This window comes from Gadus macrocephalus, chromosome 20 (genome assembly GCF_031168955.1).
Source record: "Gadus macrocephalus chromosome 20, ASM3116895v1".
Classification (NCBI taxonomy): Eukaryota; Metazoa; Chordata; class Actinopteri; order Gadiformes; family Gadidae; genus Gadus; species Gadus macrocephalus.
In genome coordinates, this window is record NC_082401.1 from 6,420,878 (window position 1) to 6,434,022 (window position 13,145).

A 13,145-nucleotide genomic window follows, 5' to 3' on the forward strand; every position below is an offset into this window, starting at 1 on the left:
AACATCTAAAAGAAGGAGGATACTTGATCGCGCTTCTGTGACTTTTTTTTTCTGTGACTTTTGCCGATCTCTCTTCTATTCCCTCCTATTACTTTCCCTAAGAAAGTAATCTCTTGTTTCACCAGTTGTAGTTTTGTTTTCTTGAGTTTGTATCCTTTTTGTGCTATTGTTTGCAGCAAGTTTTCAGTTGCCTGTAGTGGTACACCAGATGATGGTCAACGAAGAAACAGCCCTGGACCCAGATGAACAGATGGTCAAAGAAATGCAAGGAGGAGCAGGACCTTATGAGAAATCGGCGTGGAAAGGAAAAGGGGCCAGACAGAGCCCGGATGGAATATACTACTCCACCACTGGAAAACCGGTTGTCTCCTCCAAGGCCCTGCTGTTCCTCCTAAGGAAGGAACATGGATTGGCACACGAAGGAAAGACCAAGACCCGGGAAAGGATTGAAAGGTACTGGTGGCATCCAGCTCTCAAAGCTGTGTGTGCGACCAGTATGTCCAGGACTGTCAAACGTGCCAAGCCTGTAACCAAAGGCAGGGATTCAAGATAACCAAAGGACAATTCCCCGTGCCCCAGCTCCCATTTCAAGAAATTTACATTGATTTCACAGATATGGGACAAGAGAACAGAGTTGACGGAAAACGGTTTATGTTAGTAGCCGTCGACAGGTTCACTAGATGGGTAGAAGCAATTCCGGTTAAAAAAGAGGACGGGAAAACAGTCATCAAATGGTTAACACAGGAACTCATTCCCCGCTGGGGATACCCAAAGCTTATCTGCTCAGATAATGGTACCCACTTCGCCAACGCCCACCTTCAGGAGGTGGAAACATACATAGGACTCAAACATAGATTCGGCTCAGTATATCACCCCCAATCGCAAGGCCTGGTAGAACGAGCAAACCAGACAATCAAAAATCAATTAACAAAAATACTCAGAAACAACAGACTGGAGAAATCTAGGGACAGCACAGAGGAGGTAGAAACTCGAACCTTAGGACGCATGCAGGTGAATCAGCTGACAGGGAAAGTTAAAGAAAAGACAGCAGGGAAGAAGATGACCTGGGTGACAGCTCTGCCATTGGCATTAATGGCCATAAGACCCTCTCCTTCTAACACCACCCTTCTCAGCCCCCATGAATTAGTCACAGGACGTCCCATGCAAGGACCATACAGCCCACCATCCAAAGGACCCCCATCTGACAGGTTTGATGAAGTAATGCAGGAGTACCTGCAAGCACTAACTCAAGCTTCTTTAAGGTTGTATTCCCAGATCACAGACCAGAAGCCGTCCGATCCAGAGGATCCTTCACCAACGTCGGTGACACCTGGCGAGTGGATCTGGGTGAAAAAACACCATCGAAAGACCCTAGAAGACCGGTGGGAGGGGCCATACAAGGTACTCTTGGCCACACCCTTTTCTGTTTCTGTAGAAGACCGACGCGGGGCCCAGTGGCACCACCTGAGCCGGTGCCGCAAAGCAGATACTCCTGGCAGATCGTGGACTGAGACCCTGACCGACCTAGCTGCACTCCAAGCCAAGGACAAACACTCCTCATCCCAAGACGATGGGCCACAGCGTGCCCTTGGAAAAGTACCTGGTAGGATTCCTTCTGGTAGTCCTGTTCCAAGAAGGAGCGGGAGACAACATCGCCAGGTACCCACCGCCTCAACCAACAACAACAGGTCAGATCTGGTTAAGGTACTGTCGAGGGATAGAAAGTATCTTTGAGCTGAATTTTTGTGATATTCTGCCCTGTGGGACCAGGATGGACCGGGTCTACCAGGCAGAAAAGTACATGTGCGTAAGTACCAGACGAGACGGTAGCTACATGAGAGGTTATTCCTGCGAGGAGTGGTCTCAGGCATCGTGGCTTACCCATCCTGGGTACAAGGAGGGCTATTATCCCCTGTGGTCCAACTACAAGGAAATCCAAAAGGGAATCTCCCTTACCAGAAGATTATATGGCTATAAGGAAGTCTGGAGCAATAATGGTCTAGCAGTCAAGGGAGAGTCAATATTCATAAAGTTAAGGGCAGATTTACTCATGTTATGTTAAGGGCGGATACTTATGGGGAGGACCTAAAAGTAGTTATCCATCTATCAGGAGTTGCATGCGGGCCCAATAAATTTCCATCTAGAGGGACGTATGATTCCTTAGAAGCGCCACATCTCTCACCACCCCCGGTAGTGCACCCAAATGGAGGGACGCACGAAGAATATTGGGAGGTAAAGACAGGTGAGCTTGAGCAGAACATGTGGTTAAAATGGATGAACTACACGGTCCGGGCCCAGGGCAAGACCAACTGCATTATCTGTGCCGCCGGCCGCCCCTCCTTGACCACAGCCCCCGCTAGAATCACCCCGCATAATTCACCGCAAGGTTTTGTTTGTCTATTGGAATTGTTCGTGGACGGCCACGTCCCAGGGTGCTCAATTACAATAAAATCCAGACTAAATAACATGTATCCTCAGACCCCGATTAGATCTATACCCCCAAGATTCTATCACAGGAAGGGGAACAGGGAGAAAGGTGGGATAATTTCCTCTTGACTCTTGTAACACCACTAGAGAGATAAAATTGTTGTCCAATATGACCTGTGCCCGTAGTGATATATGGTGGTTCTGTGGTGGTCAGATCCTCAGGGGAGTTCTCCCCTTTGAATTCTCAGGAACATGCGCAATCATACAGTTAATAATGCCCATCTACATTTTACCCGATAGCAAGACTGTGATGGATCTCACATTATCCAGCAGCGGTGGTCTCCCGGATTTGACCCGTCGGAAACGAGAGTATGCACCAGTCCCGGGTAGTTTTGATAAAAACATATACATAGACGCAATAGGAGTACCCCGAGGGGTCCCCAACGAACATAAAGCCCGGAATCAGATAGCGGCAGGATTTGAATCAATTCTATTTTGGTGGTCTACTATTAATAAAAATGTTGACTGGATAAATTACATATACTATAATCAACAACGGTTTGTTAATTTTACAGAAGAGGCGGTCAAAGGACTGTCCGAACAATTGGATGCCACCTCCCGGATGACCTATCAGAATAGACTAGCTTTAGATATGTTATTAGCAGAACGAGGAGGGGTGTGCGGGATGATAGGGACAACATGTTGTACATTTATCCCCAATAACACAGCACCAGATGGGTCCGTGGCCAGGGCATTGGCTGGACTGCAATCCCTCAAGTTGGAGTTGGCCGAGAACTCCGGTATTGGTGACCCAATAGCTGGATGGATGGAGAACCTGTTTGGTAGGTGGAGAGGTATGATCCAGTCAGTACTCATCGCGGGAATAATGGCAGTAGCCGTGTTAATTGTTGTCGGCTGCTGTTGTATTCCCTGCGCACGAGGGCTACTGAATCGGCTGATCACCACAGCAGTGGGCGCTACAGAAGTGCCAGGTGACATTCATGCTTACGTAGGAATCAGATATAATCAGTTGAACTTGAATGAGATACCACCTGAGGAACCCGAACCTATCCAGTTACAATATATAGAATAAAATGCCACCATTTGTAGCACCTGTGTCTAAGATAATCAATATCCTGGATTTACTTGAATAATTAATTGTTGAACCACCAAGACGAGTTGTGTTTGTTATTATATAGTATTGTTTGGTTGCGAGTGCAACCAGTTATTTCTGAATCGCTGCATTGATAATGGTACTGTTGATCTTCCTTGAGACGGTTGTTTTACAGGCCACCTGTTACTGACACGACGATGACGGAGAACCTGCTTGGAGGCTCCCATGATGTAGGAGTAACCTCTCTGAGTTGAGCCCTTGACAAGGAGGGACGAGTCTTGGGTTCATGAATTACAGGCCCGACGGCGACAGAAAAAACAATGACTACGATAATAACAATGCCCAAACCACCCACATGAACCGGCGCACCAATACACGAAGATCACCTAAACCCCCCAAATCCATGCCCAAACCACCCACATGAACCGGCGCACCAATACACGAAGATCACCTGAACCCCCCAAATCCATGCTTGCCTATCAATCATTTTGAAATTTTAAAATTGTATTATGAACACCAATTTTTACGTTACTTTTGCATCTGTTGAAAATTGTATGACCTTGTAGCACATGACCAAAAGTATTAGCTCAGGATTTCTATGGATAGTTTTGTTTGTGTGTTGTTTGGCCATGTGATTGTATGATAACAAGATATATGTTCATTGTTGTATTGTTTAATAATGACCTGTATTTCCAATGAGAATACCGTTCCAGTATTATCGGGAACGCGTTGTGGTTTTTCTCTATTCGATAGAGTTGTTCCCACACGGTTGATGGTGTTGATGATTTGTCCTACTTGGACTATGTTTTCGGTATGGTGAATGGTGTTTATGATTTTAAATATTATTGTATGGTCATCTGAGATGACCAAGGAGGGATTGTTACGTATTTTAAGAATCTAAGCTACCTACACATAGACCCAATGATGCAGGACCAAACATATAAGCCGTAAATACCATACATAGCCACAAGGGAAGCAAGACCTTACTGAAGACTGTAATAAATACTTTAGCCACAGAAGGCAGCATCACAGACCAGGCGAGAAAATACTGAAGATTACCTCACATCGGCTCCCCCCTACTACTTCCGAACCGTGCTGATCAGACCCTAACAGCCTGCAGACCCACATTGACTTCAGAAACTCCCGGTAGCTCTTGGACAAGAGGTTAGGTCTATTGATCAGCTAGGAGTCGCTCAGCACGTGTTTAGAATACATCTTCAATCTCTCTTTGCTTCAGAGTATCAGTTTACCATACCGAAAATACTTTATACTAAATAAAGTCTCTTTAAAGCTATTCCTTTGGATTCGATTACTTTCCTTGAAGAACTCTGCAACGTCTATATTACTCTGCATGTGGAAGGGAAATAGCTTTATTTGTAATTACAATATTATGCTGCTGTATTTTCAGAGACTCCCACAGATATTTGAGTTTGCTGCTTTCATGGAAGCCTGAACTCTCTCTATATGAGCTCAGCTCCCACTGGCTATAGGTCTTTTTACACTGCCGAGCCGGTTCGGTCGCAGCTTGGCATGCCCGGCGATTTCAACTTCTTATCTCAAGTTTCCTGTGTAAAACCGAGGGGGTCAAATCCCCCGTTCATCACGGCGCAGGGTTTCTTTGTTCACTGGGGAAAGCGGGGCTGTGCACGGAGTCTCTGACATCTTTAGAATAATTTGTATTATTGCATATGCCTACTTCCGAATGTTTTCATTTTTTTATGAATAATGAGTTCACTCTGAGTGTAGACTACAAACGCGATTAACTATGGTCAGGGATGTTCGTTACTGTCTAGACAGGGTCCAATAAATTCCAATAAACTTCATCACAGCCTCACCGAAGTGCCTACAGTGCTTAATGCAAACAATCGCAACAAAAAACGGCAGCATGATGCATGTCTAGTAGCCTATGTCTTCTGTCATTGTGTACGGATAAGACAGTAAAATTGCTTAGTCATATTGTCAATATAACAGTGTACTCTGGAGGGATGTTCTGATGTAAATTACGGCCAAAGTTTTGAAGAGATTTATTGTAAATTGTAAGTTACACCTTAGTGGGAGATGGATTGCAAGAGACTGGACAAGATTCACATTTACGCTTTGACTGTTTGTTCTGTTATTTGTCGACAGCCCATGTCATTGCTAGAAATGTGAACATAGGACATTCTGCTGTAGGAATTACAGTGCAGTCTTCCTACACCTCCTGACGGTCCTGTCTGTTGGGCCACAAATTCTCATTCTCACGCAGCCTCACTCCTCTTCCTCTTGTTCTCTCTGGATGTTGACCCCGTCCAATTCCATGTCCTTCCATTGTCAGACAATGTAACATTGTGTTGTGCTCCATATACTTGCCAGTTTATGGTTCATGAGATGCACCTTTGAGCTATTTCAGTAAACTGGTTGATCGTTGGTTGATCTAACACTTCACACATTTCACTTCTTTAGAGAGGGTCAAGATTCACCAGGTAGCAATTTACCAATTCAGGACAGATTTAGAAAAAAAGTCCAATGGAAATGTATAGAAATATGCTTGACATATTATGACAACTTGAACTAATACCTAAATGTTGTGAGAATTTCAATTATGATCTGAGAAATGTACCAAAGCGACTGAGAAAAACTGTAATACCCTTATTATACTACCAAATAAGTGTCTGGCTATTTCTAGCCTTTAAGTGGTTTAAAACAGCGATTTAGTTTTTACCATAACACATGCCCCCATCATTCCAAGTTTATAGCGTTTTGGTAGAATCGGCTATAAACAGCCAATTTAAGAATACGTCTTCATGCGTTTTTGCGCTCCCAAACGAACATCCCATTTAGTTATCATATAAAAAATATCCCAGATCCATTTTACACAGGATTTCTCCTTTAATATGCGCAGGCTTGATGCACGTATTTTTTTTCTGTGGAGAACCAGCACCTTGAATATTATTTACCACAGGGTTTCTTCGGCTCAATGCAGTTTCGCAATGAATCTGCCTTTACGGAGATATTCCTGAACAGCATTAAACGAAACCGGATCGTTTTCGCCCGTTTCGGCTCCGTGTGGACGGGGCCTGAGAGAAAGATATATATATATATATATATATATATATATATATATAGAGAGAGAGAGAGTGAGAGAGAGAGAGAGAGATTTGATTGATTTTTGAAAATGACTTTATTGTTACATTTCTTAAATTACAATGGTTGTTTCTTTTTTTCTTTTTTTTAAAGCTACATTAGCTTTACCAAAACAGATATACTAACCTATACCATGTAAAAAGTGTAACTCGCCATCAACAAAAGAAAACAAAACACCATCAACATCCCAAATGTTTTTAAAATAATCCAGATCTTTCATCTGTTCATAATACTTAAAATCTAGTAAAATCCTTGCTTTTACCAAACCCTTAAAAGTTGCAACACACTCTTTAGCTTGACCACTGTCTATTTTCTGCTTTCTACTATAGTAGATCGCAAGTTTTGCTTGCCCAAACAAGAAATTAATCACTCCCTTTTTTCTTTTTCATCTTGCCATATGAAAAACAAAAAATAAAAACCTGCTCGCTAAACTTCTCTCCAAAGGAATTTAACAAACTTCTAAGCAGAGTAAATAACGGTGTCAATCTGCAACAATATAAAAAACAGTGAAAAATTGTTTCTCTAAAAGAACAAAATGGGCATGTATCTAAAACGGCAGGGTTTAAAATAGATATGAAAGCATTCACTGCAATTATCCCATGTAGTACTCTCCAATGAAGATCACCAATGTTTTTAGCCAACGGTGGCTTGTACAACATGCCCCAGGCAGGTTTTGTCTCTCCTTTGACCCTGAAATGTTCTCTCCAGGGCGTATCCTTTCTAGTCTTTAGCTTCCCTTTGTTCACAGCTTTGACACACACTTTATACAGAGTTTTCCCCTTAATACAGTCAAGTGCCATCCACTCCTTACTCCCCACCTCCAGAAGAGGGCTCAGCTCCTCAGAAACTGTTAGTTTGGCCTTAACAGCCAACCGCGGAAAAGGGTCATTCTGATCTGGTATCTTCAGTCCATTACTCCAGTCTTTCAGTAGGTTATGTTCCCCTTCTGACACCGTATTCCTTAGGCTTGCAAGGAGTTGTTCCGTGATGCGAAGTGAGTGGATCTCCAGTTTGGCAGCCAGTGACATTGTGTCAGCTATATTCCCTCCAGTCAGTTGTACAAAGGTTTTCACTGTCACCACACCACATCTGATTAGAGATCCAGATGGCCAGGGAATCTCCAACCGTGCTCCTTTTAGAATTGGCTCCCGTAGAAGCCAATAAAGTGATGGATTAGAGTCCAAAGCAGTTTTATCAATCATATTCCACATTTTAAAAACACTCACATAGAAAAGTGGCAAACATTTAAGATTAAAAAAAGATGAGTCAAGAAAGCAAAATTCCCTACCAAAGTTCAAATTCCCAACTCGACCTAAAATCAATTCTGCAACTGGCCTCCATGGTAAGGCTGGTGGCCCATAAAGGAGACTTTTTAAAAACTCTAGTCTGAAAGCTCCCTTCCTACTTTCAAGGTGGACTAAACCCTGCCCTCCCTCTTCTTTAGATAAATATAAAACATCTTGTGGTATCCAGTGCAACTTATCCCAAAAGAAATCTAGAATAATGCCCTGAATCCTTGCTAAAAGACCAGCTGGGGGGTCTAAAACGCTAAGTCGATGCCATAATACAGGTGCCACAAGATTGTTAGCAATAATGGTGCGCCCCCTAAAAGACATACGAGGTAAGAGCCATCTCCATTTCTTAAAAATGCCTTGCATTCTTTCCACCACTCCTTCCCAGTTCTTTATGGCCATTGACTCATCCCCCAACTGAACTCCCAAGTACTTGATGCCATTTGTGCCCCATAAAAGCCCTTCAGGTAGTTTTGGTCTTTCTCTTTGCCATTTTCCTACAATTAATGCAGTACTCTTAGCCCAATTCACTTTTGAGGATGATATTTTCCCATAAAGCTCCACAATATGGGTCAATGCTTGGACATCACTATCCTCCCTAATAGCTACAATAACATCGTCTGCGTATGCAGAGAGAAGAAATGGAGCAATACCATCAACTACCGTGACCCCTCTCATCTCTTTCCTAAGTCTACACAGTAAGGGTTCGATTGCAATTGAGTAAAGCATACCCGAGACACTACAACCCTGTCGAATACCCCTGCCAATGCTGAAAGGAGCACTTAAGCCACCGTTGACTTTCAGTACACTTTCAACCCCACTATAGAGCACCCTGATCATAGCAATGAAACCAGGGGAGAAACCAAAAGCCTCCAACACTTTCCAGAGGTATTGGTGCTCCACCCGGTCAAATGCCTTCTCCTGGTCCAAAGAAATAAAACCAAGCTGGAGATCCAATGAGTTGGAGATGTCCAAATAGTCTCGAATTAACATAATGTTATCTCTAATCGATCTGCCAGGGACGCAATAGGACTGGTCCACATGAACAACCTGATCCATCACGTCCCTCAGACGATTTGCCAATGCTTTCGAGATAATTTTGTAATCAGTACACAGTAAACTCACTGGCCTCCAGTTTTTTACCTCACAGAGGTCACCTTTTTTAGGTAGAAGAGTGAGGACAGCTCTCCTGCAACTAAGAGGAAGACAACCTTTCTCCATACTGTCATTTAAAACAGCCAGAAGATCTTCCCCTAGAAAGGACCAAAAAGCCTTGAAAAACTCCACTGGAATGCCATCGATCCCTGGTGCTCTGCCCTTTTTCATGCCCTCTAGTGCAAACGTTAGCTCCTGCATTGAAATAGGTTGTCCCATTTCAGCTCTTTTTTGCTCAGATATCTGGGGTAGGTTACTGAGAAAAAGGGTTAGACCGTCTGGGTTGTCGCTGTATTCACAGGTGTATAATTTAGAGAAGAACTCTGCAGCTCTTCTCCTAATATCAGATGATTCTATGAATTCGCATCCATCAGCAGATCTAAGACAGTGGATGAGACGGCTCTGTCCATTCTTTTTCTCTAAATTAAAAAAGAATCTTGAGGGAGCATCCATCTCCGCAATATTCTGGAACCTAGACCGGATCAAGGCTCCCTGTGCTTTGATCCCCAACAGATCCGCCAACTTGGCTTTTTTAGCTTTAAGTGCATGCATCTGACCTTGATCTCCTGTGGATCCGTATATAGTCTGGAGTTCCACAATACCAATCTCTAGATCTTTGATTGATCTGAGGGCGTCTCTAGTGACGTTAAAAGTGTACTGACTACAAAATTGTTGGATTTGTATCTTGCCAATATCCCACCATTGTTGACAAGAGCTATATTTCGCCCTCTCCAACTTCCAGGTGCTCCATAGATAAATAAAACATTTCCTAAAATGCCCATCATTTAATAAATCTGTATTAAAATGCCAGTATGCGCTCTTAGGTTTGACCCCACTAATAAAAACAGTGCCAATTACCATAAAATGATCTGAAAAACCTACTGGTGACATAAAACAAGATTTAAAAAACGGGATGTGATGTCCATAACAATAAAAACGGTCAAGCCTCCCTAGTGATAAAACCTTATCTCTGCAGTGGGACCAGGAATATTCTCTTTCAGTACTATGTTTAGAACGCCACACATCCTCCAGATCATAGCTTTCAACTATACGCTTTAAAATTCGCCTTGACTGCAGATGTGGTTCAATGTGATTCCTGTCCAAATCACTAATAGTGCAGTTAAAATCACCGCCGACTATTAAAAAATCGGTTGAGTTGCAGGCTTCTAAAGTGCTTGATAATTTATCTAAAAACACTAGTCTATCCCTTTGCAAAACTGGTGAGTAAATATTTAAAAACACTATCGTGTTTTTTTCATATTTTGCAGTGACTTTTAGGAGCCGACCCCTAACAACTTCTTCATAATCAAAAGAAATTGGTAAAAATGAACTCGAAAAAAGTATTGCAACTCCCCCAGACACTGAACTCAAAAGAGAAAGATATATATATAGAGAGAGAGAGAGAGAGAGCATAATAAAGAGGGACAGAGAGATAAACGAAAGAAAGAAAGAAAGAAAGAAAGAAAGAAAGAAAGAAAGAAAGAAAGAAAGAAAGAAAGAAAGATATATAGAGAGAGAGAGAGAGAGCATAATAAAGAGGGACAGAGAGATAAACGAAAGAAAGAAAGAAAGAAAGAAAGAAAGAAAGAAAGAAAGAAAGAAAGAAAGAAAGAAAGAAAGAAAGAAAGAAAGAAAGAAAGAAAGAAAGAAAGAAAGAAAGAAAGAAAGAAAGAAAGAAAGAAAGAAAGAAAGAAGACTGACCTCTGACTAGAAGATTATGTTTACATCTCACCTATGTGGCTTGAGTCCACTGGACCGGGCTGTGATTGAGTCCTACTATGTAATAATCACACAATCCTGGGTAGGATCTTAGTTCTGGTGCACCTGCTTGTATTTTTACATTCCCTTTAATGTGTTTTGATTTGGTTTTCGTTTATTTTCTACTGTTTATGAATTGCACACTCGTCCATTTGTGGGAAAGTTTCTCCGACGTGGACATGAATTATCACAGTTAATGAGATTTGTCCATTTATAAAACACACATATGAAGCAGATTCCAATGGACTCCTGAGTTTAGCAATCAGACAGTTCACTAACCAGACCATAGTGTGAGCTTACACACAGCTGTAGGTCGGCTGTATGACGATGGGTCTGGGGTGTTCCGGGTCCTGTTGCACCGTGAACGACAATAAACACATGAAGGAAGGAAGGGAAGAAGGGAGTAAGGATAGCAGGGATGAAGTATGGAATGAAATAAAGAGTGAAAAGGAGAAAGGGAGAGAAAAAGAAGAAAGGAAGAGATGTACAGAAAGAAAGAAAGAGAGAAAACAATTAAAGATAGAGGGAGAGAAAGAAAGAAAGGGTGGGTGAAAGAAAGATAGGGAGAGAAAGAAAGAGAAGTAAAGAAAGAGGGAGAGAAAGAAAGAGAGGGTGAAAGAAAGATAAGGAGAGAGTATGAAAGAAAGATAGAGAGAGAATGAAAGAAAGAGAAATAAAAAAAGAGCGAGAGAAAGAAAGGGAGGATGAAAAAAAAATAGGGAGAGAGGAAGAAAGCGAGATGGAAAAAATAAAGAAAGAGAGAAAGGAAGAAAGACAGACAGAAAAGTAGAAGACAGAAGTGCCTGTATCAATGCCCTGGTGGTGTTGTATCTTAATAACTGTAAAGTGAATCAGTAGTGTAATAGGGTCATCACAGTAGTGAGCCCCATAATAATCCATTGAACAAAATAAATACAAATAAGTATAAGTAGTCAACCCATTTAAACACAAGGAATAGTCAAAGTAAAGCTGGATTAAACTTGATAATTTGCTGTATTTCTCTACGTATACAATGCAGTGTAATGGGTAATAACAGGAAACCAACGGCCTGGGTAATGCTATGGCTGGCTCCACTTGTACTTATTTTTAATGGCTTCTCTGAATTGGGCAACTCCTTCAACCCCCGTCTCCCTGGCTGCCATCTTGGCTGCTTCCCCACCAGGCATTTACAGGAACCCAACAGGAAGTGATCTCACTCCTCAAACCCTGAGAGCTGGCGAGAGAGCAGCCAGCCAGCTTTTCCATCTGCTATGACCTTATTTGGGATGGGGTTTCTTTTTAGGGTTGTGACTAGCAACCACTGTTGCTGCTGTAAACACATAGTGTGATCGTAAACAAATGACTGAGTGTGTTCCTTTTTAAAAAAGTCACGAGTCATGACTCGTGTGTCAACGTTATAACTTTAAATTAAATATATGTCCTTGATTGTCCTATGCTTCAGGTTGGATTGTGAATAAACTGTCAGAAGGGGTTAAGTTTGGAGGCTTTTAGGGTATTATGGTCTCTCTTCCAGAGGAAGAGGTCGGTACAGGTTGGGTTCTCTTTCCTCAGGGGCGTGGAACTGGTCTGATCGCCCGGCCCGGGTGGATGTGGTGCAGTGTGATGGCTGGCAGAAGGGGACAATGCTGCAGAACTGGTTCACAATGACATACCTGGATGACTCTTACTATTGAGGCAGTTGCTACACAATACAGACATACACACAAACTCATGCATACAGACACAAACAAACACACACTGACACAAACACACACACACACACACACACACACACACACACTGACACACACACACACACACACACACACACACACACACACACACACACACACGCACACACACACACACACACACACCTATAGATATACACACACACATACTCTGCTGTGCGAGTTTGCTGATGTGCCCTCAGTTTAAACAAATTAGGTCAGTAGCCTAATTTCACAGAGGCGTCATGGACAAACACAGGTGTGTGACGATAGGTTCTCTTTCCCGTGCCCTGATGCACGGAAAGAGTGCATCAGGGCACGGAAAGAGATTTATTTATAATAGATTTATTTAGGATATCACATTACTAAAACTCTCACAAGGCATCGAAATATGCCGACGTATCGGCAACAAAATATCCAATAATGGATATTTTGGATATTCTTTGGATTAGCATAACCGAAAACAAGCAGAAGGAAAGAAGATTTACTGGCCGACGTAATTTTCCTCAATCATGAATTGCCATTAGAACCTAGAACCCATCACACATGCATTGTAAGAACTCTATA

General features: G+C 42.4%; 1 protein-coding gene across 1 annotated transcript; it reads left to right on the forward strand.

Annotated features, from left to right (window-relative positions):
• Window positions 1-203: 203 nt before the first annotated feature.
• Window positions 204-4,236, forward strand: LOC132448563 (uncharacterized). Its single transcript, XM_060039974.1, has 2 exons — window positions 204-1,659; window positions 3,156-4,236. The coding sequence occupies exons 1-2, from the start codon at window positions 616-618 to the stop codon at window positions 3,243-3,245; spliced, it is 1,134 nt and encodes a 377-aa protein (XP_059895957.1). The 5' UTR covers window positions 204-615; the 3' UTR covers window positions 3,246-4,236.
• Window positions 4,237-13,145: the final 8,909 nt, after the last annotated feature.